The sequence below is a fragment of the Nicotiana sylvestris genome, chromosome 11, assembly GCF_000393655.2.
Source record: "Nicotiana sylvestris chromosome 11, ASM39365v2, whole genome shotgun sequence".
Taxonomy (NCBI): Eukaryota; Viridiplantae; Streptophyta; class Magnoliopsida; order Solanales; family Solanaceae; genus Nicotiana; species Nicotiana sylvestris.
Window position 1 is genome coordinate 22,493,152 of NC_091067.1, and position 25,017 is coordinate 22,518,168.

General features: G+C 37.3%; 2 protein-coding genes across 3 annotated transcripts; one reads left to right on the forward strand and one right to left on the reverse strand.

Annotated features, from left to right (window-relative positions):
• Positions 1-1,994: 1,994 nt before the first annotated feature.
• Positions 1,995-2,474, reverse strand: LOC138880814 (secreted RxLR effector protein 161-like). Its single transcript, XM_070160993.1, has one exon. The coding sequence runs from the start codon at positions 2,472-2,474 to the stop codon at positions 1,995-1,997; it is 480 nt and encodes a 159-aa protein (XP_070017094.1).
• Positions 2,475-11,756: 9,282 nt separating this feature from the next.
• On the forward strand, positions 11,757-24,922 carry LOC104237199 (uncharacterized). 2 transcript variants are annotated; one of them, XM_009791306.2, is made up of 16 exons: positions 11,757-11,918; positions 12,784-12,957; positions 13,578-13,629; positions 13,740-13,847; positions 14,535-14,619; positions 15,406-15,460; positions 15,566-15,955; positions 16,456-16,518; positions 17,313-17,372; positions 19,378-19,476; positions 19,558-19,668; positions 20,399-20,470; positions 20,654-20,770; positions 21,775-21,924; positions 22,789-22,889; positions 24,475-24,922. In XM_009791306.2, exons 1-16 carry the CDS (start codon positions 11,856-11,858, stop codon positions 24,803-24,805), a joined length of 2,031 nt encoding a protein of 676 aa, XP_009789608.1. In that variant the 5' UTR covers positions 11,757-11,855; the 3' UTR covers positions 24,806-24,922. The 2 variants fall into 2 exon arrangements, with proteins under 2 accessions (XP_009789608.1, XP_009789609.1); XM_009791307.2 differs by lacking the exon at positions 21,775-21,924.
• The last annotated feature ends 95 nt before the right edge of the window (positions 24,923-25,017 follow it).

The window sequence follows — 25,017 nt, forward strand, 5'->3', positions numbered from 1 at the left end:
GAGAATATCCACCCCAGTGACTAAGGCACACACATGGTCAGCATCAACTGGAAAGAGACTCGCGAAGAAACTCTTGACCTCCTCCTCATACACTTTAGGAGCGTCAATGTAGAATAGATGCATCCATTGCTAAACCTCTACCATTTCTAGAAGTTAACGCATTCCTGCCATCTCAGAGATTGTTGGGTCAAACATACGACCCAGCAAAACCTTTTGATGCCTTAGTCGCTCAAAGCCAAGACAGACGTCACTTCTGGCTTTCTTCCCAAAACTGGGTTCTTCAACTGTTTCAAACTTGCATTTCCTATGCTTTTCTCCACTAACTTTACCTTTCCCCTTTGACTTGACAAGAATATCTTCATCACTCACTCCCTCCTTTGTCTTGGACTTGGAAGTAGATCCTTTTTCCATGGAAACAGACTCAGCCTTTTTCGAGGACCACCTTACAAGGGAACTAGGTTCCTCAGGAGTTCCTTCCTCCACCACAACTACTGGGATAACTTCATCACTCACAGGGACACCATTCTTTACCAACTTTCTCCTTTTCTTCTTACTACTTTTCTTGTATTTTTAGAGTGCATAATCGTAGGCTACTTTGACTTGAAGCCTGGTAGTAGGCCGTTTACTTTCAGACTCATGGGTGGTGACAACCCTGCGCTTACTTATGAATGCATCTAGGGCCACGTTGTCCAGGTCTTCTTCATCACTAGATTGCATTTTTGGTGCTTAAATTTTCAGGGGCACATCATCGGACACAGGTACAGCACCATCCTGGGGATGAGAGACCTGACCTGGGTCCTCCGGAGAGGGATCAGGTTCTTCATATGATACCCTAGTAGTGTATACTGTTGCATCCCATTCAATAACCAGAAAGGCCCCTTCTACCCACACGCTTTATGACTCTTTTCTCTGAGAAATAACTTCATGCAATATTTCATCCGCAGATACGACAAACACAGTCTTTTCTTCTTTAACAGGTGCTTCCACAACTATGGAGTCAATGACAACGATGGCGGAGCCTTTTGTGAAGTCAGTATTTTCACCTTGTTTTCCATTTAGGGCTTGACTAGTGTGGGCAGCAGACGACAGAGAGGACGGGAAGAGGTTGGGAAACTAGGGAAGGTGTGATTGTAGCAGTAGGAGTGATAGAGGGTGACACAGACTCAGTGAAAGAGAGAGGTTCCATAGATGGGTCGGAAGTTTTCTCAGCCATTGGAAGAGGTGGTATGATGATCCTTCCTTTTAGGTGAATCTAGAATAGGTCTTATGGTTAGGAAAGGTAGAAGAGAGGGGTTTTTAAAATGGAGAGGATAATTATGAAGGGAGAAGAATAGCCACCGGTTTTGAAATGGCAGTTGGGCGTGGAGAATTGTGACATTTCAGAGTGAGATGTAACATTTTGAATTGAAAGGATGTGACAGTCAGATCTGAAAAGTTGATGACATGGCAGTTGTATTTTGTGTCTTTTAAGACGTGTGTTAAAGGATGTACAGAACTACTAACCTTTAGTACAAGAACCTGGTTCTTTGAAAAACATTTTCTTTAAGCCCCTTTATTGAAAAGGATTAATCCTCTTTTATCAGTCATGTACTACATCTACTGCTTCTATGCTCATCATGTGTGTTTACCTACAACGGTATTAAAGTGAGTTAGACAGGGCCAGAAATCACTTTGAACCTATTATTTCTTAATAACTTGAGCCAACTCAAAAAGGAATCAGGTTCTTAATTTGGCCTCAATAGTCCCAACTTTACTCTGTTTCTTTCATACTGTTCCCTACTTAGGGCCTTGGTAAAAATGTCTGCAATTTGATCTTCGGTGCTGCAGAACTTCATGCATATCAACCCTTTCTCCACATTATCTCTTAGAAAATGATGCCTCACATCAATATGTTTGGTCCTTTTATGTTGAACTGGATTCTTTGCCATGTTGAGTGCACTGGTATTGTCACATAGAAGGGGCACACTCTCAATGAGAACTCCAAAATCCTCTAGTTATTGCTTGATCCACAGAAGTTGAGCACAGCAGGATGCTGCAGCTACATATTCAGCTTCAGTTGTTGAAAGAGCCACTGAATTTTGCTTCCTTGTACCCCAAGAGATAAGACATGATCCTAAGAAGTGAGCCATCCCAGAAGTGCTTTTTTTGTCCACAAGATAACCTGCATAGTCTGCATCAGCATACCCAATTAGATTAAAATTGTCACCTGATGGATAGTATAGTACCAGGTCCTGCGTGCCTTTGAGATATCTCAGTATTCTTTTGGCAGCCTTCAAGTGAGATTCATTGGGATTTGATTGAAACCTCGCACATAGCCCCACGCTGAAAAAAATATCATGTTGATTGGCAGTGAGATAGAGAAGAGACCCAATGATGCCTCTATACATTGTTTGATTCACATGAGATCCAGTTTCATTCATGTCCAGTCGAGTGGTAGTTGCAATGGGAGTGTCTATCACCTTTGATGCTTCCATGTCGAACCTCTTCAAAAGTTCCCCATGGAGGTACCTTTTGGGGACTGTTTTACTTGAAGACCCAAGAAGAAGTTTAATTCCCCCATCATGCTCATTTCAAATTCACTTCCCATAAGTTTTGCAAATTCTTCACACAGAGAGTCAGTTGTTGCTCCAAAAATGATATCATCAACATAGACCTGAACAATGAGCAGGTTCCTTCCTCGTTTCTTTAAGAAAAAAGTGTTGTCAATTTTCCCTCTCTTAAAGCCATTTCTAAGAGAAATTTTGACAATCTTTCATACCATGATCAAGGAGCCTACTTTAGCCCATACAAGGCTTTGTCCAATTTGAACACATATTCAGGGTGCTCATGACATTCAAACCTAAGGGGGTTGCTTCACAGAGACTTCTTCCTTAAGTAGTCCATTGAAGAATGCACTTTTGACATCCATTTGGAACAAAGTGAATTCCATATGAGAAGCAAAGGCGATCAGAATTCTGATGGCTTCCATGCGAGCCACTGGAGCAAAAGTTTCATCATAGTCAATCCCTTCCTCCTGATTGTAACCTTGAACTACTAGTCTGGCCTTATTTCTTGTGGTAATTCCATGCTCATCGAGCTTATTTCTGAATACCCACCTGGTTCCTATAATGGTTCTATCTGGGGGTCTGGGTACCAGGTGCCAAATACTATTTCTCTCAAACTGATGCAGCTCGTCTTGCATGGCTGTAATCCAATCTGCATCTTTTAAGGATTCCTTGATGTTCTTGGGTTTTATCTGGGAGAGAAAGGCTGAAAAGGCAAGTGAATTTCTAGCTCTTGACCTGGTTTGGACTCCGGAATCTAGAGGAGTGATTATGTTGTCTATGGGGTGAGAACTTTGATGTCTCCAGTTAGATGTCTGGGGCTCATTTTGAGAGGAAGAGAGTATGTTTGGCTAATTTTTCTCTATCCTTTTCTCAGATGCCAGTGGAGTTCCCTAAACTGCATCAACCACTCTTTCTTCAGCTTCAGTGGTTGTAGTTGAAGTGTTTTCTGTTGATGATGAGGCAGCGTTGTCCTCATTTACCTCCTTCACTTGACTCATCATATCTACTTTTCTGTTTGTCATGTTAATGACTTCACCAGGAACAAGTAAGGGTTCTCCATCTTAATCTTCCTCAGTATTCTTCTCAAATGATGGATGAGATTCATCAAAAATAACATGGACGCTTTCTTCAACACATTGAGTTCTCTTATTATATATCTTGTAAGCCTTACTTTGAAAAGAGTAGCCAAGAAATATCCCTTCGTCACTTTTGGCATCGAACTTACCAAGCTGATCTTTTCCATTGTTGAGAACATAGCATTTGCATCCAAATGTTCTTAGGTAAGTCATCTTGGGTTTTCTTCCATTCAACAATTCATACGGGGTTTTGTTCAGAATTGATCTGATCATGCACTTTTTCACTAAGCAGAAGGCAGTGTTGACAGCTTCAGCCCAAAAGTTCTTTGTAAGTCCATTGTCAATCAGCATTGTTCTTGCCATTTCTTCTAGAGTTCTGTTCTTTCTTTCTACTACTCCATTTTGCTGTGGAGTTTTGGGAGCTGAGAAGTTGTGAGAGATGCCATTTTCATTGCAGAAATCATCAAATTTGACATTGTCAAATTCTGTCCCATGATCTGATCTAATTCATACAACTCTAGACTTCATCTTCACTTGGATTTTCTTCACAAAGGCCACAAATACTTCAACCGTTTTATCTTTTATTTTGAGAAACAGAGTCCATGTGAATTTGGAATAGTCATCCACTATCACGAAAATGTATCTCTTTCCTCCTCTGCTTTGCACTCTCATAGGTCCACACAGATCCATATGCAGGAGCTCAAGCGGTTTTGAGGTGCTCACATCTCTTTTTGACTTAAAGGAGGATTTTACATGTTTTCCTCTAGCACATGCATCACAGACCTTTTGAGTTTTGAATTGTGACATAGGCAAACCATGGACCAGGTCCTTTCGAATTAGTTTGTTCAGAAGGGAGAAGCTTGCATGGCCCAGTCTTCTGTGCCATAATTCAGCATAATTGTTAACAACCTTCAGACAACTTAGATCACCACTCTGTAAGGATTCAAAATCAGCAACATAGATGTTCTTGTATCTTTTGGCCACCAGGACTATTTCACCAGTCACAAGTTCAGTGACTGTACATATTTTGGACAAGAACTCCACTTTGTTTCCCTTATCGCAAATTTGAGAGACACTCAGGAGACTGTACTTTGTCCATTGACACAGTACACATTTTCAATAGAGTGAGTGAGTGACTTCCCAACTTTTCCAACTCCAAGAATGCACCCCTTTTGCCATTGCCAAAGAATACACTCCCTCATTGCAGGGCTTTTAGTGAAAGAAAGTTTGTGGTGTTCCCAGTCATGTGTTTCGAACATCCACTATCCATGAACCATTATTGACCACTTCCCTTTATTGTTCCCTACACAAGAAATTGGGAGTTAGTTTTAGTAACCCAAACAAGTTTGGGTCCCTTGTAGTAACCAAGAGGATGAATAAGAGCTCTCTTAGTCCAAGCAGGTAATGTGCATTTTCTATGAGTGGAAGCTGGTCCCTCTTTTGTGATCACAGTTTCAGTAGCCACTTTGTCATTTGGGACTGATTGATTCTTAGCCTGGACACCTTCCTTGGAGTGCCCAGTGTTCCCACATTGGGTACGAGGCCAGTTGTCAGATGCAGTGGCGCTCTTACTGTAACAGTTGTAAGGATCTTTCTTCCTTGGAAAACCTGCTCTCCGCCCTTTTTCACTGTTATTAGTGAGCAAGGTAGTGGTAGCCTCTACGGACCAGGTCCACTTTAGAGACTTTTCAAGATCATTCATTACTTTTTCTAGATTGGCTTGTAGGAGCTCGTTTTTCTCAATTTCAGCACTCATCCTACATCTCAAGGCTTTCATCTCATCTTCAAGCCTAGAATATTCCTCACTTACTATCTCCTTTCCTCTTTCAGAGCTTTCAGGATTTGACTCAGTCAAGGGCTTTGCTATTAGTTTCCTGTGGTCAGCAGTTTCTGCCAAGAGATCAGTTTTTTCTTTTCTAAGAATTTCAATGACCTTCTTTTGATTAGTAATTGCAGCCACTAAGTCTTTTCTAATATGTTCATATTCTTCTAGTTCTAAGAACAAGGAATCCATATCCTCCGCAAGACTACAAAAGACAATAATTAAAACATCAGCTAAACACAAGAGTTTTTTGGAGAATAGGATTTCAGATTTTTTTGAACATCCCTGAAGTTTACCTCTTCGTTGCCATTGTCTTTGTCATTGTATGATTGAGCCATCAAAGCAAGTGTTGAGTCATATCCAATCTCCTCGCCTTCAACTGCCATTGTAGAACTATCATCAGTATTAGATTTATCTTGCTTTACTTGTGTAGTTCCCTCATAGGCTATTTGCAAAACCTCCCATATTTCCTTGGCAGTGTCGCATGTAGATACTCTGTCGTACTCTTTAGGTTCCAAACCATATACCAGAATTTTCTTGGCACGAAAATTCTTCTCCATTGCTTTCTTGTCTACTTCGGTGTATTCTCCGCTGAGTCTTTTTTATTGAAAATGGAAATTCATTTAGTACCTTGATTGGAACAAACGGACCATCGCAGATAACATCCCAAAACTTGCAATCTTTAGCCATGATGAAATCATGCATTCTAGCTTTCCACCACCAATAGCATTTTCCATCAAACTTGGGTGGGTGGTATATGGATTGACCTTCTTCAAGATTTAGTGTAGCCGTCATGAGGATCCATCCTAAGTGTTAACCTGATAGGAGGAACTTGCTCTGATACCAATTGTTAGCTTATATGGGTCCACCAAATCGTAGAGTACCTGGTCCTCTACAAGTTTCTGCTGAGAGCGCTTAGTAAAGCAGTAAGTAAATGAGGCAGAGGATTTTTACGTGGAAAAATCCCGCACAAGGGGATAAAAAAACCACGACCTACACCTGTAGGCTTTTAATTTTACTAACTTGTAATCTTACCTATTACAAGCCACTTTACAATACTTCCTATTGCAAAGGATTTACTCAACTAACTTGTGGTACCTTTACCACAAGCTACTTTGTGACTATCCTAGTTACAAAGGCTTTTTCTAACTTGTGGAGCTATCACCACAAGCCATTTTGTAATTCTACAATTACAAAGACTTTTCTTTATGACTAAATCTATTCACAACCTAAACTCAGAAAGTTTAAGGATTTACAAGAGGATTTCTAATTAGTATGCTTCTAAGTAAGCGATTTAGGAGATATAGTAAGTACAATAACAAGGTTACAACTCAACTAAGATAGCAACAATCAATCTTTTAGGAACTGGTCCGTAGTGGCGTTCAATCTTGTTCTTCAAGCTTGAGAGGATGATTTTTCTATTTTTGCAAAAGGCTTGAATGAGAAAACAGAAACCTTCCAGTGATCTCTTTGTATAAGGCTTCATCGGGTACATCTTGATCATACCACTTGAAATGATGTGAGTGCTTTGTTTGGTTAGAGAGTGAGTGGGCTGACAGTATATTGTAGTGCGGCAGAAATAGTGCCATCATTCACTTCAGTTCCAGCTGTGTCCAAATGACTCTGTACTGCTACATAGGAACCACAGGAGCATCAGGTCCTTGTTTGGTTCCTAGCTCTTGAATCTGTAGCAGTTCATCCTTAGCTGGGATCCGTTGCAATTTGCAGCAATCCAAGTAGGTTAGGTGCCCTATCTGGTTCTTATCAGTAAGTTTGTTAGATCATCAAAACATAAGGTAAGAGTAATTAAGGTCTATCATCAACCTCACAATCATATCCTCGGTCTATCTCAGCCATCAACCTCACGATCACTCGGACCATCAGTAAAACAGAGAACTCAGCCCAAACAGTTTTCACATTTTAAGAAGTAAAGTGATAAAACCAGATTAGGTAAAGATGACTGAGGATATGCTTTCAAAACAAATAGAGTGAGGAAAAATAGTGAAAGTGCCCCCTAAGAGTCTCAACAGGTCGGCATAAGGCCCCAAACATGACATACAACCCAAAATATAATATCAATCTCTAAAATATGGAATATCATAAGATTTCAAATCAAATACGCGACTTAACAGTCGTACGGGACGGACCAAGTCTCAATCCCCAACGGTGCATGACTCCACGCTCGTCATCTAGCATATGTGTCACCTCAAAGTAGTACAACGATGTGAAATCTGGGGTTTCAAGCCCTCATGATAGTATTTACAATCATTACTTACCTCGATCTGGTCTAAACTCTAGCCCGCGATGCCTTTTTCCTCACGAACCGACCTCCGGATGCTCCAAATCTAGCCACAATCAGTAAATAACTATTAAAATATGCTAAGAAAACCAAGCCCACTCGAAAATATCCAATTTGCATAAAAATCACGAAATTGCTCAAACCCGGCCCCTGGGCCCACGTCTCGGAATCCGATAAAAATTATATCAATTAAATCTTCGTTCACTCACGAGTCTACCCATATCAAATTCGTCAAAATCCGATCCCAATTGCCCATTCAAATCCCCAAAAGAAATCTCAAACTTTTCTTCCATTTTTCTCCAATTTTCATCCTAATTTCTCAAATTAAATGATGAAATTCAAGACCAAATCATGGAATTAAACCAAATATTAGTGAAGAATGCTTACCCCAATAGCTCTACTGAAAATCTCCTCAAATTCCACCTTCTCCCGAGCTCTCCAATGGTTTTTATGAAATTGGACTTAAACCCTCGATTTAAAAATATGAACCGTCTGCCCAGACATTACTTCATCGCGAACGTGGCATATCCCTCGTGTTCGCAAAGCACACTACTTCACTGAACGGAATCTCTTCTACGCGAATGCGAGAAAGCTTTCGCGAACGCGAGAAAGCTCTCGCGAACGCGATGCACAACACACTCAACACCTCGTGATCGCGACCCCAACTACGCGAACGCGTAGAACAAATGCACTGAGGACCTAGCTATCCTTCTTCCTCTATGCGAACCCGACCTGAACCTCGCGAACGTGATGACCAATGACCTCACACCTTTGTGATCGCGGAACCATCTTCGCGAACACGAAGGCCAACTCCACAGTCTCGCACCTTAACCCTTTGCAAACGTGGTACATGCATCGCTAACGCGAATGTCAAAAACCTACAACACCAACAACAACAATTCTGTAATTTTTCACAACATGAAATGGTCCGATTGATCATCCGAAACTCACCTGAGGCCCTCGGGACCTCAACCAAACATGCCAACATATCCCATCACATCATTCAAACTTGTTCCAACCTTTAGAACGCTCAAAACAACCTTAAAACACCAAGTTTGCATCGGATTCAAGCTTAAGAATTTCAAGAACTTCCAAATTATGCTTTCGATAAAAAAACCCAACCAAACCACGTCCGAATGACCTGGAATTTTTCACACACGTCATAAATGACACAACGAAGCTACTGCAACTTCTGGAATTCCATTCCAACCCCTATATCAAAATCTCACATATCAACCGGAAAACGCCAAAATCTCAATTTCACCAATTCAAGCCTAAACCTTCCAGGGACTTCCAAAATGCATTCCGATCACGCTCCTAAGTCCCAAATCACCTAACGGAGCTAACCAAATCATATAAATTCCAATCCGAGGTCATCTACTAACAAGTCAAAAACTTGGTCAAACCTTTCAAATTTTAAGTTTCAAATTGAGAACTGTTCTTCCAAATTCATTCCGATTACCCTGAAAATCAAAGCCAACGATTTACATAAGTCATAATACATCACGCGGGGCTAGTCATGCCCGAGAATTGGGGAGCAAAGTGTAAAAGCTCAAAACGACCGGTCGGGTCGTTACATTAATTTTTTATTATAACCTATTTTTAAGTTTTTTCACCATTAATGTTCTTTTTACCAAAATTAATTTGTGTACCTTAAGAGTTTTATCAACTTGATAAATAAATTTACTTATATGACGAATTTGAAAAATAATTAAATTAAATTATTATGCTATTAGTTAATTCAAAGACTTAATTATTTGTTCTCAATATTAAAGAAAATAACATATTTTTTGTTAATTCAAATTCGTAATATTAGCTCATCCCGATTTTGGAATATTAATTTTAATAATAATTTTTTGGGATTGTTGCACAAATAGCCGGCCATATATATATATATATACTAAAATTAATCGATTAATTTTAGTTTATGAGATTATTAAAAATAATATAGTAAACATGAAAAGAAGCAATTATTATCACTAAATTCATAACACCATAAAGTGACTATAAACTAATATAGTAACATTGTTTTATTAATTAAAACGGTTATATTTAGGAGTTCTTACTTAGTCCAAATAAGAACTAAAAGAAATCCGTAGGAAGGATGTGGGAGGGGCTGCCTTGGATGCCGTAGGAGTGCCATTGCATGATGAGACTCTCAATTCTGCGGAAAAATTTAATGCATTCTTCTTGGAGCAATTGGAGGGTAACTACTCGATAGGGTCTTTTTCTCAATATTTTGTTATATTTCATAGGTTCTTCTTTCTTCTGAAATCTCATATTTCTATAATTAAAAAAATAAAAATGTCAAAGTTTTAAATATTAGGAGAATTATTAAATAATTATATCTAAATAGTAGGAAATTAATTACATGACTTATCCTAAATAGTAGGGATATAATTAAATGACTATTCCTGAGGAGATAATCAAATGTCTATTTTGTCCAATATGAACTCTATTTTAGAAGGGTAAAACAGGCGAACGACTTTTCGCTAAGGACCTTCGTGCTTTTAATATAAATATAGATATAGATTATTATCTACAGATCTGCCAATCATATAGAGAATAAGCATTGGTACCTAATTTAGGATTGGAATTGAAACACTATGATTGATTAATATGGTCATTTAACAGCTTGTTTGGATGGTTATTGTGTATTGTTTTATAATGTATTGTATACCATTGTATTGTATTGTACTGTGTTATTTTAATGTATACAAAGTTTGGATAGATTGTATCATTTGTCGTCGTTTCATAACGTCATGCACCAATAATATAAAGAATTTGCAATATTATAAAGAAAAAAGTAAAATACAAAGTTAAATTATTATATAAAAAGGTAGGGTAAAAGATAAAATAGAATTATTTAATTATAAGGATGGACAAGATGAGAGAAAAAAATAAGGTAATAGTGTGACCACACGAAATCGGTCGTTCCATAAAGTGACATTTTTCGTCGCTACGTAAGGATAGATTTAACGATACGATACAATAAAATTTAAGTAACAATCAAAATAAAGATTATGGGTGTTTTTGGTATGAAGGAAAATATTTTTCAATTTTTCCATGTTTGGTTGGCGTAAAAGTTTTGGAAAATATTTTCCTTATGAACTCATTTTCCTCCAATTGGAGGAAAATATTTTCCTTATCAAGAGTAGGGAAAAAACATTTTCCAAAACTTCTTCTCAACCTTACCAACCCTCCTCCACCCCCACCCACCCAACCCCACACCTACCCACCCCACCCTTTCTCCAAAAAGGTTTTTTTTTCTTCAATTTCAATTTTTTCCATCACCACCCACCCTGCTAACCCCTCACCAAACAAAAAAAAATTATCTTTTTTTACTTTTTTTCTGTAATATCAAATTTTTATTTTTTCGTTTTTCTGCACCGCCCCCCACCCACCCCCCCCCCCCCCCGCATCGTTTTTTTTTTTTTTTATAATTTCAAATTTCTATTTTTTTTTAGTTTTTCTGTACCCCCCAACCCCCTCACACTCCCCTACTCCGAGAAAAAATATTTTTTTTTATATATTTTCAGTTTTAGTTTTTTCATCTTTCGGTTTACAGGTTCAAAATTTTACAAGTTCCAAAGTTATGAGTTCAGAGGTTTATGTGTTTGGAAATTTACGGGTTCAAAAGTTCGCGGTTTTGAAAGTTTAGCGGTTCGAAAGTTTGTGAAATTTGTGAGTTCGGAAGGTTGTTGATTCGAAAGTTTATGGCTTCATTTTTATTGTATCTAAATTATTTATGAATTCTCTTGAGAAGTTGTTTTCCTTAATTTGCGTACCAAACATCAGAAAATGAATAAAATTACTACTTATTTTTCAAGAAAATATTTTCCACGCAAAATATTTTCCGTTATACCAAACAAATCTAACATTTAAAATAATACAATACAATAGGTAACAACCATCCGAAGTCAAACAAGGCGTAAATATTTTTATTTATAAAAAAAGAAAAAAAATATAAAGAGCAAACGATTTGTTTCAAAAAGGGTCAAAATACACACGGAAACACGTAGACCGTTACTTGCTCCGTCTATTGAATCTTCTTCTTCCTTAGTCACCAAGACTAGCAGCTTGTCTACTTCAGCAGCAGTCATTCGCCATAGATGCACGAAATAGACCTCCACGATCTCTCCGACGACGCCGATTACGCTGCTTCTATGCATCAAGTCAGCATTAATTTCCTCTCCACATTTACCTCTTTGTCATTTTCACAATTTTTTATGATCACCGTTTCTTCGCATTTTGATTCAATTGCTCCTATTTTCTCCGTTTATTTATTGATTCATCTCTTGAAAGCGGAGTGTTAATGTATATTAGGTTAGCTTAATTTGTGCTTTTGATTTTATGATTTTTCGATGCTTGATTATAATTTTTGTGATCCTTGCTTTTATTTAATAGTATATGCTAATTATTGATTCGCGAATTTATGTATATTGTTGAGCAAATTTTATCGCGAATTATCTTATCAGCATACACAAATTACGACAAACACACACACACACAAATATAGCTACTATATTGAGTAATTATCTATTTATTTTTATAAATTTCGGAATTATACGTAATTATCTCGAGCTTAAATAGAAGAATTTACTGTATATTTTGATGAAGTTAATTTGTGCTTATGATGTGTGATTTACTACGGAGCTTGATTCTAGCCATTGAGCTTGTTGATTTTGTTAATATACTCGATTTGGAGTTTCTCCCAATTTATGTGGAAGTGCTTGACTGAGCAAGGAGCTTAAGGAAGAATGAAGTTTGACGTTTGTGGTCTAAAATCAGTCATAGACATTTCTGTGGGTATAAATAATCTCATTATGGTTAAAATGAGAAGTTTAAAGTTAAATAGTTTTTAAATATAGAAATGATCATTCTTTTTGGGATAGACTGAAGAGGAAAGTGTCATATTAATTGTGACAGAGGGAGTATTTTAGTTACTTCTCCAGAAGTATATGAAGCTGATTATTGTCCTGCTTTGTTGTGATTTGGTAAAATGGATTTAAAGTTTTTTATGTTTGTGGCGTGTACTAGGGTTCGACAAGCATGACTACGAGTGGGGGCAGTAAACCGAGTTCATCCAGTGAACAAGTTGGTGTTGAAATAGTGTATTTGAAAGATAATGTGGCAATACACCCGACTCAACATGCATGGGAGAGGATCAGAGGTCGGCTGAAGCTGATCAAGCAAGGAAGTTCTCTGTTAATGGTAAGTTGATTTCATGCTTCGTTAGACTCATTTTTATGTATGACCAATTTCAAATATAGTCTTTCATAATTGCTATTGGATCATTTGCTCTTTTGTGGCATACATGATTTTTGAAGTTTGCTACATCCCTGCCTCCCATAATTTTCGTACCAAAGTATAGGTGTGAGGTGGTGTTAAAGTTCAAATGTAACTGGATCTGCAAAAGCTCCTACTGTTTGGAAATTTCTTTATATAACAGTTGGTTCAAAGAGTGAAAGACGAGTATGCATAACAGGCTTAATATAATTTATTAAAACAATAAATATAAGGGTTAAATATATGAGGCGTCCCTTAATTTTTGGCTTGTAGTATATACCGATTACCTCTTGGAGTAATGGGTGAACGAGTTTTCCTTTCAAAGTTCAAACTAACACAGTCTAGTACATTAACCAAGTACCCCCTTTGCCTTCCTCTTTCTAACTTAAATTTGGTTTTCTCCCTATCCTTCCCATTAAACAAGGATGATGCTTATGTTGTGTGTGTGTGTGTTTATTTTTTTTTTGGGGGGGGGGGGTCACTTTGTTGCAAATATCAATTGGTTCTGCCTATTTAACTGAGCCATCGAAGTGCTTTTGTGACAGACTTGGATTCCATATAAAGGGCAAAGCTCAAGTGCAAGGCTGTCTGAAAAAGGTTGGACTTAGGTTATCTGTATTGTGACTCAAAAAAGATTAGTGATTTTATGCACATAAAAAGTTCTGTTAGCTGTTCCATAATGTTATCTTTTCTATATCTTGGTTCAGACAAGTGTCTCTATACACTAAGAGCAGTGCCTTTCTCGGATATTAGGTCAATCCGTAGACACACTCCTACATTGGGTTGGCAGTATGCTATTATAGTTTTGTCGTCAGGTACGTGGTCATGTACTATAGTTTCCCAAACCTTTCTGTTCTATACCAGTGATTTTTTAACTGTTGTTTCCATAGAATGGTTTAACCTTTTCTGTTGTGAGAAGTTAGTTTACTTGCTACTCTATTTGTCTCTGTTGGAAATAGATCACATTTACTTTCTAAATTATCAGTGTTATTATTCCTTGCATGCCTGGTGTGGCTTCAGTACTCAATTTCTCAGATGTCACTTGATATAATTTCTTGAGAATTTAGGAAGTAGAAAGTCCAATGCTATTGTTTTCTGAGATAATCTATCTATGTTCTTCATTTGGCATGATCAATAGCCTATTTGGTCAACTGTTTGGAAAGCTCTTTTTCTTTTTTCTTATTTTGGAGAGTTAAGTTATTTGGCTGAGCCTGTGGGGAAAAACGTGATTGAGCATCATGAGAAGCAGTTTTCTACTGTGAAAGAAAGTAGAAATTTGTAGCATCTCCTCAGAAGTAGAATCCGAAACATAAAATTTGTTATTAAGAAAACATCCTTGTCAAAAATTTGTATTTACTAAATTATCCCTCCTTATCAAAAGTTTGTATATTTTTTTGATAAGTTACATTCTGGCTTCATTTTCCGTGCCATTTTTGGTAGGTCTTTTTCATACTTCCCACAGTACCAATTTGTTGATTGTGCAACTGTCATGTCTTATGCAGGACTAGCATTTCCTCCACTTTATTTTTACAATGGTGGTCTCAAGGAATTTCTTGCAACGATTAAGCAACATGCCTTTCTTGTGAGGTAAATTGGTTACTTAATCTTCTTTTGGGCATCGGCTTTTTATGATTCTATAACTAGCTAACAACAACAACATACCCAGTATAATTCCACGGGTAGGGTTTGGGGAGGGTAGTGAGTACGCAGACCTTACCCCTACCTGGAGAGGTAGAGAGGCTGTTTCCTCTATAACTAGCTAAATGGAATATTAAAAAAAAAATCACAGATTTATGTGTTTTCCTTTTCTTTTTCTTTCTTCTTGATTCTTCGTTGCAGTTTGGGACCAAAATCCCTTTATGTTTCCGTTTTACCTTTTATTTTGAGATGGAAAGAATGAGAAAGTAGAAATTAGAACAAGACAGCTCACACATAGATTGCTGTTTGATACTAGTGTAACATACAAATAACGATAAACAAATTATCAGTAATATTATTTGAAAACATAGGGAGGTTCTTTGGTGGATGGGAGATAATTTGAAAGAACATGATCTCTGGAAGTGGCAGATATGAGTGTAAGTTACTAGCAAATACTAGTTTGAGTTCCACCTATCAATTGATATATGATGTTTTTGCTAGCTGAAATTCTGGTATAGTAACTAATTGTACTGGAAGTTGTGGCTGGTTCACCTTCTTTATGGATAGCTACGAACTATTTTTTCACGTTTCAGAAGGCAAAGATACTTGTAGTACTGGAAAGTTGGGATATTGGTTGATCTTGGTATCTAATTTGTCGTGCATTGACCTAGTACTGACAGAGTAACTAGATTACTGGAGGATTTCCTGTCACTCACTAGTCAAGGGTATTTTCAGGTCTGCTGAAGATGCAAATATATTTCTTGTCAATGACTTCCAAGATCCGCTCCAGGTGCGGCTAATGTCATTTAAAGTTCTTTTTAACTTTTTAACAATTCATCTATTGCTCTTTCACAAATTCACACTTCCACTTCATACTTTGATATGATTTTTTAAGAGAACTCTCTCTTCCTTGGAGCTTCCGGGGGCTGTTTCTGTTGCAAACAGTCCACTTTCATCCGTTGCACCCAGTGAATCTTCTCCCAGTTGGACAGATGGAGGAGCCCCTGATATGAGCTCCACATATGTTCAGCAAAATGGCAGTCAAAGACAAAAACATAATGATCCTCGACATTTTTCTATTCAAGTACTGGAGAAATTTTCTCTTGTCACCAGATTTGCTCGTGAAACAAAATCTCAACTTCTTCGTGAAGCTCATGGTGATGGTTTCATTTCTAATGCAAGGAGGAAGCATGACAAAAAGCCAAATAATTATTCTTTTGTTGTTGAATCTAGTGATGTTCATGAGCCGCTTGAAGATGTTCCTGTGCCTGCAGATTCTTTGGAGGTAAGAACCTCTCATGTACTCCACTTCTCTTCTTAGTTTCATTGCCTTTACAGCTCCTGGCTTACAAGAATGCTGTTCATGACCTCTCATGTACTCCACTTCTCTTCTTAGTTTCATTGCCTTTACAGCTCCTTGCTTACAAGAATGCTGTTCATGACTTCCGTTGTTATTTGTGCTTTTAATTTTTTTGGAACTGGGAATTTGATTTGGTTAGTCAACAACGAGAATTCTGCACTTATGCTTAAGAAGATTTAGTAATATACGAAAAACGACAAGTTAATAAGAAGTCGGACAATTTCTTGGTTTAATACTGCTGATGCTCCGATGGAGAAGTGGCAAGGCTGTAAACATGATTTATCCTGGGGTCCGAAGAATGAATGTACCGCTTCAGTTTATTATCTACTGTACTGAAAACTATAAGAATGATCCTGCAAAATGGCAGATATAATATCAACTCCATAAACAGGACTGTTCTGATGTATTTCTTTATCCTTGAACAGAAACGTTCTAATGAGAAACATAGTCACAATGAAGAAGCGGCATTGCGTGATGAAACTTTTGAGGTATGTACATACTTGAGGAGCCGTTTGACTTGCTGAGCATGTAAATAAAAACCTACTAGTAAATAAAAACCTGTTTTAGTTTTCAGCTTTCTGGTGATATAAAATAATCCCTCCAATAATATGATTATAGTTATCTAGTTGCTCCAGTTCATGGATAAACTGAAGTTTTTACCTTTTCTTTTCCCTTTTTGTTGGTCAAAAAGTTAATTTTTTTCTTTTGTTGGAAAGGAGATAAAGGGGTTACTCCATGCAACTGAAGACTAAATTTTTGGAGACAAATCAATTTGAGAAACAATGAATAAAGTTGCACTATCCAAATCCTACCTATAGATGGAGACTGGACCTGGACTGTATCATCTTTTCTTTATATTGTTATAAAGTTCAAAGTACACTTCCTTATTATTTCAGCTGCACATTAATTTATTTTTACTTAAAGGTAAAAGCGGAGAAATTAATTTTTATTGAAACCCAGTTCAGATTGTATGGGTGGATGAAGTATTTGACATGGTTACTGATTAATGATCTTTATTGCAGAGCTACTTTCCCTTCAGCAGCTGTAATGACAGATGTCCTCATTAACAGTTGAAATTTAGAGGAAAATCAATGAACTAGTATGCTTGAGAAAAGTTTTTCAAATTACCACTTATTATCTAGGCTACTTATTCATACCTAGCTTGGTAGCATGAGTTATTCTGGAACCCCCCCCCCCCTCTCTCTTTACCGCCTCCTTGAAGTTAATAAGTGCATGTAGTGGTTTTTCTGTGATTCATCTACGTCTTTTCTTTATGATGCAGTATGACAAATTGTCATTAGTATGGGGAAAACCACGCCAGCCTCCGTTGGGATCAAAAGAGGTATAAGGCTTGTCTATCTGTGTAATTGTAAGGTAGCATTTTTTGAACTTTGGCAATTGGCATCATGCAAGTTCTAGGTCAAGAGTAAGTTTTTTCGGCCAGAAGCTCAGGTCCGTCTCATTCGATTGTTGTTGCAGACGTAAATAACTAAATAAAATTGCCTCCTTTTTAAAAACTTATGTTTGGAAATGAGGTTGTCACATAATTCCAACACGGCAACATAGTAGGCAGGGGTCCTGATTTTGAGTTTCACCGCAACCTATTATCAAATTACCACGCACTTGACTCAAGAAAAGAATTAGGCTGTACATGTGGAGGTGTATTGCAGACCTAAATACAAATAAAATGTCCATTCTGTAAAAAATTTAAACTTTCCGATGATTCATAGTTGTAATTGTGATAATTATCATTTGTATCTGTTGTCAAAACAACTAAATCGTTTAGGGGTAAGCAGAGGCTTCGTACACTTCGTTAAATGTGTCATTGGGTTCATTTGTTTAGTCAAAGAGTATTGATGCACATGTCAAAACATACAATAAATCTCAAGGCCACTCATTCTCCAGTTCTACATCGTTGTTGTTATCATTGTATTAGAAGAGGTTTTATTTGGTTTGCTGAATCAGTTGCAAGCTACTCCATGTTTAGCTTTTTCTATTTATCGCAGTGAAAGTGTCTCAGATCAGAAATTATTTGTTAAGTGGAAGTCAACTATGTTTATGGATGTCCCAGAAATTTTTATTTAAGGTGCTCTATAACTTAACTAAATGTTGCTTTTTGGAACTTCTTTGAGGGACATTTAATTGAAAGAAAGAATGTTGCAGTTCCCAACATAAAACGTCTCACGAATAGGTTCAGGGACATTGTCTGTCCCAATTATCATAGACTTGCTCGCTTTTGCATACCACTTCAATTTTGTTTTTGTGAGAGTTAGTAAGTAATTGGCGTTAAATACTCTGCATTTGAATATTAACTTCTTCAAGTTAAATTTCTCTTGAGAGAATGTATTCCTACATTGGAAGCCCTAATATTGTTGTTTCATTAGTGCCTAATATTTATCAATAAATTAATCAACCAACTGCATCTCAATCCTAGATTAGTTGGGTTGGTTAATGAGTCCTCTATACCATGATGTCTATTAGGGTTGGCTATATTAATCTTCTGTACCATTCAGCTTTATTAGGGTCCCTCTCACCCAAGTTCCTTTATGGGGGAAACCGTTACCTATTTAATACTACAGCGAGGTGATATTGTAGCATGTACCTGAGAGAGCATCAAGAAATTGTTACTAAAAGGATTTATCATAATTTTACTATTTTTACGCTCTTTATCAACCTACAGTGATTCCCACATTTAGACACAAAACTGGCTGTGCTCTTGAACATAAGTGGAGTGAATAGTGAGTTTGTAATCTGTTATACTTGATGAAATCTGATGAGGCAACGTTTTCCATATTCAACATTTGTGTTTCAAATGTAGATAAGGAGTACTTGACTAAAGTTGAGTAAGATAATTAATTAGCGCCTAGTGGCGAGTCAATGTCTTCTTTTCTATGATTTGTGATCCTTCCAAATAGTTCACGCATTGTTACTTTTTTGAGTTAAATTAGTTTCTGAAGACCAAATACCATTTCCATGAAGACTATAATGGCCAAGATTTTTTTTATTAGATCATTTATATGCCCCAATATGATTTTGTTATTATGTTTAAGGTAATTTGATTAGCATGACATTCTGAGTATGCCACATAATCCAACTTGTAGATTTAACAACTTTAGTTCAAAAAGTTATTTGTCAAAATACTGCACATCTGGTTGGCCTTGGATGAGAAATTCCTACATTATGAGTGTGTCTGTGTGTGTATACATACATAAATACATGCACGTAACATACGTGTGTGTGTGTACATAATTATCCCAATTTAACATTCTAGGGTTATATAGTGTAATGTTGTGTCTGGCATTCGCAGTTAAGTTCCTCATTCCTTACTTCATTAAGTTTTTCCTCAGTGGTCCACCTTTTTGGACTCTGAAGGGAGGATCATAGACTCGCAGGCACTAAGAAAGAGGATCTTTTATGGAGGAGTGGAGAAAGGTCTGAGGAAAGAGGTATGTTCTTGTGGAGATTTGTCCTTCTCACTGTCTGTCTAAGCGGGCATAATGTACTTCCATTGGTCATTGTGCTTCCAGGTCTGGAGATTTCTACTGGGATATCATTCGTATGATTCAACGTATGCTGAGAGGAAATACATTGCATCTATAAAAAAGTCGGAGTATGAAACATTAAAGAACCAGTGGAAGGTTTGTCTAGCTCTCTCTAGACCCTTTCTTGTGTGTGTGTGTGGGGTGTGTGTGGGGGGGGGGGGGAGGAGTTTCTGATTCTTTCTAAAACCCTGTTAGTATATTTCGTTTAATTGCTAAAATGTCTTTCATGACTAGTATCGTTGAATAAGCTGCGTCTTATGTTCAATTCACTTGCAATCTGGTGAGATTCTTGTGACCATCATTATGATGCTGCTGGATTGCGATGTCTCTGTTTTCTCTTTGAGTATCTCACGCTTTGTGTTTCAATTGACCCAGTATGATATCATCTCAGATTTTCATGTCATTACTCCATTCCTCTCTCTCTACTAGATTAAATGATGCCAATGGTAAATTAAATATTGAAAGGAGGAATGCATATTCATAGAGATAGTAATAGTCATTTTTTATGTGTTTCCTTTTGTTTTCATGAAATAGGACACTGAGGAGCTAGGAAATATTCACATCTCTTTGGGACTTTGACTTGTGATGAACTAGGGAAGTCAACCTCCTATTTTTCTTTCCTCCAAAGAGGACAAAAGCATTTTCAGGGTTAAAAGAATTAAGCATTTTTGATGGGGCGTTATGCTTTTCATGTTCTATGAGGGAAATCAACTCCCCTATATTTCTTTCCTCCAGAGAGGACCAATGATGAGACAATGGCTTTGAGATCCTTTTTGGTAAAATTAAGCTTTCAAATTTAATGTTCATATTGGATCTTTTTATGCAGAGCATCTCTAAAGAGCAGGCTAAAAGATTTACAAAATTTCGAGAAAGAAAGGGTCTTATTGAAAAAGATGTGGTAAGTATTTTATTAGTCCAGCCTTTTTGGCCTACAAATGATTTGTATATGAGAGGTTGAGAGGCAATATGCAGTTCTTCACATCCGAGCCATTAACTACCAGTGTTACTGCTATAACATAGTATTATTTTGGTTCTTCATATTGTTCTTCTTTCCTTATTCTTTTTTGAATTGATCTTGAAGGTCAGGACTGATAGGTCGATTCCATTCTACGAGGGGGATGATAATTCTAATGTGAAGTGTTTGCGTGACATACTGCTCACTTACTCATTCTACAACTTTGACCTGGGTTACTGCCAGGTAACTGCAATAAGTTAATTGGTGTGTTTTTTCTAATAATACGCTCGTGCAAATCTGCTAAATGCATGATTTCCAGATTTCTAAACATTGAAATTATTATCTGTTGTTTCACCATAGAGAGACTTGAACTTGAAACAATGTATATCTAGGCAGCACTGTGTTCAATATTAATGTTACTTTTCTGCAGAAATAAATCCCAACTTTTTGGTAGTGTAATTTTGTGAAATAAAAAAATAAGATTCAGAAGCTTGAATATTTTAACAGATTCTTCATTCTTACTGAGAAACTTTTTTTTCTTCATTGCAAAAATCTGCTTCAAGATTTAACCTTTCTCCAATCTGAAGCTTTTACTATAACCAGGATAGAGTTTTGGCATAATAAAGTAGCAAGATAATAAAAGCATTCAAGGTTGTGATCTAGCGGTCATGGAAGTGGAAAGGCCCTAGAAGACCAGGCTTCAAATCCCAGTAGAGACAAAAAAAACTCTACTCTAGGTTATCTCACCTCATCTGCCTAAGCCATGTTGCACAGAGTTACCCAGTACATATGTTGGTGGGAGGTAGTAGATACCCGCTAGATAAGTTGAGGCGCGTGAGAGTTGGTCGGGGCACCACAGTTATTTTTAAAAAAAGGTAGCAACGTAATAATGCTGCTTTTATGCATGTCGTTTTTGGTACCTAACGTTATTACTATCCAATGTCCTGATAGTTTACCTTCAATTGGATCTTTTTGGAAGGGATTGTCACACTATCAGTGAACAAATGATCTCATTTAGTATAAATCACAATATCTAATATTACCAGCCTGAGATTACTCAGTTTCCCATTTGACTGTCATATCTCTATGGAGAATTCAAATTTTGGTGGATGATATTGGTGGAAACACGCTTTTGATCCATGTTCTTGTTACCTTTATGCTCCATTGTTCTCTTTATAACTTAGTGTCAGTTCCTTTCCTTTCTTGGTTTCTCACTTTAGATGAACCTTTTTTCAATTGACTTGTAGGGTATGAGTGATTTTCTTTCACCAATATTGTATGTGATGGAAAATGAACCAGAATCATTTTGGTGCTTTGTGGTATTGATGGAGCGGCTTGGACCAAATTTTAACCGTGACCAGAACGGAGTGCATTCTCAGCTTTTTGCATTGTCAAAGGTTCTCTCTCTGTGTGTGTGTGTGTGTGTGTGGTTCCATCGTTTCCCTTGCCATTTTCTCAACTCCCATCGCATCCCCAGCTTTTGTGTATTCACTATTCAGTTTTGTACTTTGTGTACCTCAGCAATGCTTCGTTCTTGCCTTCTTGGGTATAGAATACACTGCCTTTCTTCAATATTTTTCTTTTATTATTGTTTCATGGATAAAACCGTCTATTAGTAGCTACCTTAAGGTGCTCAAAAAATAAAAGCTACACAAGGCTTAAAATGCTCGAAGAAGTCAATTAAAAAATGAACACCAAAAATATGCAGAATAAGAATTCAATTGAATACATGACCACAACTCACTTGTAATGGGACAATGCAAGAGAGGACGTTGTTTCTGCATAAAAGTATCCTAGTTTTTGTTTCCTTCCTTATTCTGAGGTTATTAACACAACTATAGCATGCCATGATACATGCTAAACAGAAAAAGCTCTTTCTTGTTGCGAATAGAACATCAAATGATCCACCGTTAACTGCTGATGAAATCCATACTGTTGCTATAACCTCTATGGTAGGCCATGAAGCAATGTAAGACTCCTTTTGGGGCAGGAAAAATTTCGGTATTGAAGAATTAGGTGTCGGACAAATACTATCCTTCCAGTGACCACCTAAACATGCCTGACTATTTAAGAAATGAATCATTTTATGGCTAATGTGTGACAGTGCTGCATAATGTTTTCCTTAAAACCTCTGATGTTTCCATCCCTTCATACCCTTTTTTCTGTTGTAAGAGATTTTTTATTTGTAAATTTCACAGTATCTGGTTGATAAGCATATGTCTGCTGTCAAAAGTCTAATGCAAAATTACTGGGCTATGCAGTTGGTGGAGTTATTGGACAACCCTTTGCATGATTACTTCAAACAGAAGGACTGCTTGAATTATTTCTTTTGCTTTCGCTGGGTTCTTATACAATTCAAAAGGCAAGCAGTTCTACTCCTGAAAATTTTGTGCCCTGATTGCATCCAGCATATGATGCGCTTGTGTATGAAAGATTTTCTCTGCGTCCTACTTATAAACAAACTTGTACTATTTTCATTTTTCTGTTAGACTATGCTAATGCACTTATAAGAAAAAAAGAGTTAGATTTTGCTGATGAATATGATTAATACTGGTGAAATATTTTGAGATACGTGGAATAAAAGCCAAATCCAACTTAATTCTCTTTTATTTCATGCTGGGAAGTATGAGCTCTCGTCTCCCTGTTGAGTGCTTACTCCCATGCTAGTATATTATGGTGTTGGTGTAGCGTATACCTAAGTTGCTCGGACACGGGTGCGGATCTAGAGGTCGGATCCTTCGAGATATAAATTCTAAGATTCGGGGATACGGATCCTAGTACGGATACGGGTGCAGGAATCCGGCTAAAAATAATTCAAAATAAGAAAAATATCTCTAAATTATGAGAAATTTTGTGGAATGCTTACGTATAGCTTGTAAAGTGTAGATTTTTTTTTTATTCTCAAGTTGTAAATAAGTAAATGATTGATTTCCTAGATAAGGTATGCTCTTTTCTTCAAATTTACCCTAGTTTTGGTTCTGTTTTCGGGAATCAAATTGTATCTCATCTCAAATTTTTCTATCCGTCATGGTTAATGTACCCAAAATTGTTTGATCGGATTCGGTACGGATCCCATACCCACACCCATACTAATGGCTTGTCGACACGGGTGCGGCACCTAAATTGCCATGTCGGAGCAACTTATGTGTGTACATGACCGCTTGTTCTTTTTGTCCATTGATCCTTCAACCATCCACTTGACACCTAGGGAGCTGAAGTGAAATATCCCTTCTCTTGTTCACCTGGATAATCACTTCTTCTTGGACCTTAATCATACATATGAATGTTCTATTGCACCTATTATTATCTAGAGCTTTGATCTAGTGGTAAGAGCGTAACATGTGATGTTAGGTTCACGTCATGGGTTCAAACTCTGTTGCAGCCAATGCCATGGTATTTAAGTGAAGAAGGGTAGATGGCCAGACTCATTATCCACGGAGCTGTGAACCGTGCGCTAGTGACCCGGGATTTCACGATTATTAAAGAAACATGTCTAGAGGTTCAACTAAGTTAACTTTATTAGATATCGTCCGTTCATTTAAAGCCTCCCAAAAAGAAGGCCTCCATTTGTGAATATTTCTCAGAACTACAAGACAATGGCATCGCTAGGTTCCTTTGTTGACTTGTATAAATCCATATTTACATTTCTCTCTGAAGAAAGCACGATATATGGTCCCATAAAGCATTAATCTTTATGGATGTGCACCGTTTCTTCCCAGCATCCCTCTCTCTGTGGATGGGGAGAAAAGAGAAGACAGAGAGAAAAGAATGCTTGATTGCACATTGGCAAAAATGTTATAGTTTTAGCATGTTTTAGTAATTTGAATGTCGTTGATGCAGCTATCCTTTCTCAATTCTTGTGTTACTTTCTGTTTAGACCGTCTTACTTCAAATTGCACTAAACGGACACTTCGATTTCATTTTAGTTGATACCTTGTCTTTTGCAGGGAATTTGACTTGGAGAAGACAATGCGGTTGTGGGAAGTCTTATGGACACATTATTTGAGTGAGCATCTACATCTGTATGTCTGTGTTGCAATTCTGAGAAGATATCGCAGTAAAATAATAGGAGAAGAGATGGATTTCGACACACTGCTGAAATTCATCAATGAGTTAAGTGGTCATATTGACCTGGATGCTACCCTCAGGGAAGCTGAGGCTTTGTTTATATGTGCCGGTGAAAATGGTGAAGCTTGCATTCCTCCTGGAACTCCACCTTCATTTCCATTTGAGGGTACTTCAATGTGTTACCAACAGGACGATGATGATGTATTGTAACCGCTTCTTATGGATTCAAATTTCTTAGATTGACATATGACCTTGGTTATCAGTGTGATATTCTTTCCAGAGTATATATGGATTCAGATAATCAGAATTAAATTTCTTTTGCTAGCACTCACTAGCTCCTCTCACATTTTCACCATGTTTAGACCCTTACATTGAAATCTTATTTCATGGTTTTTTTAAATTGATTTTTTTGTAAAAAGTTT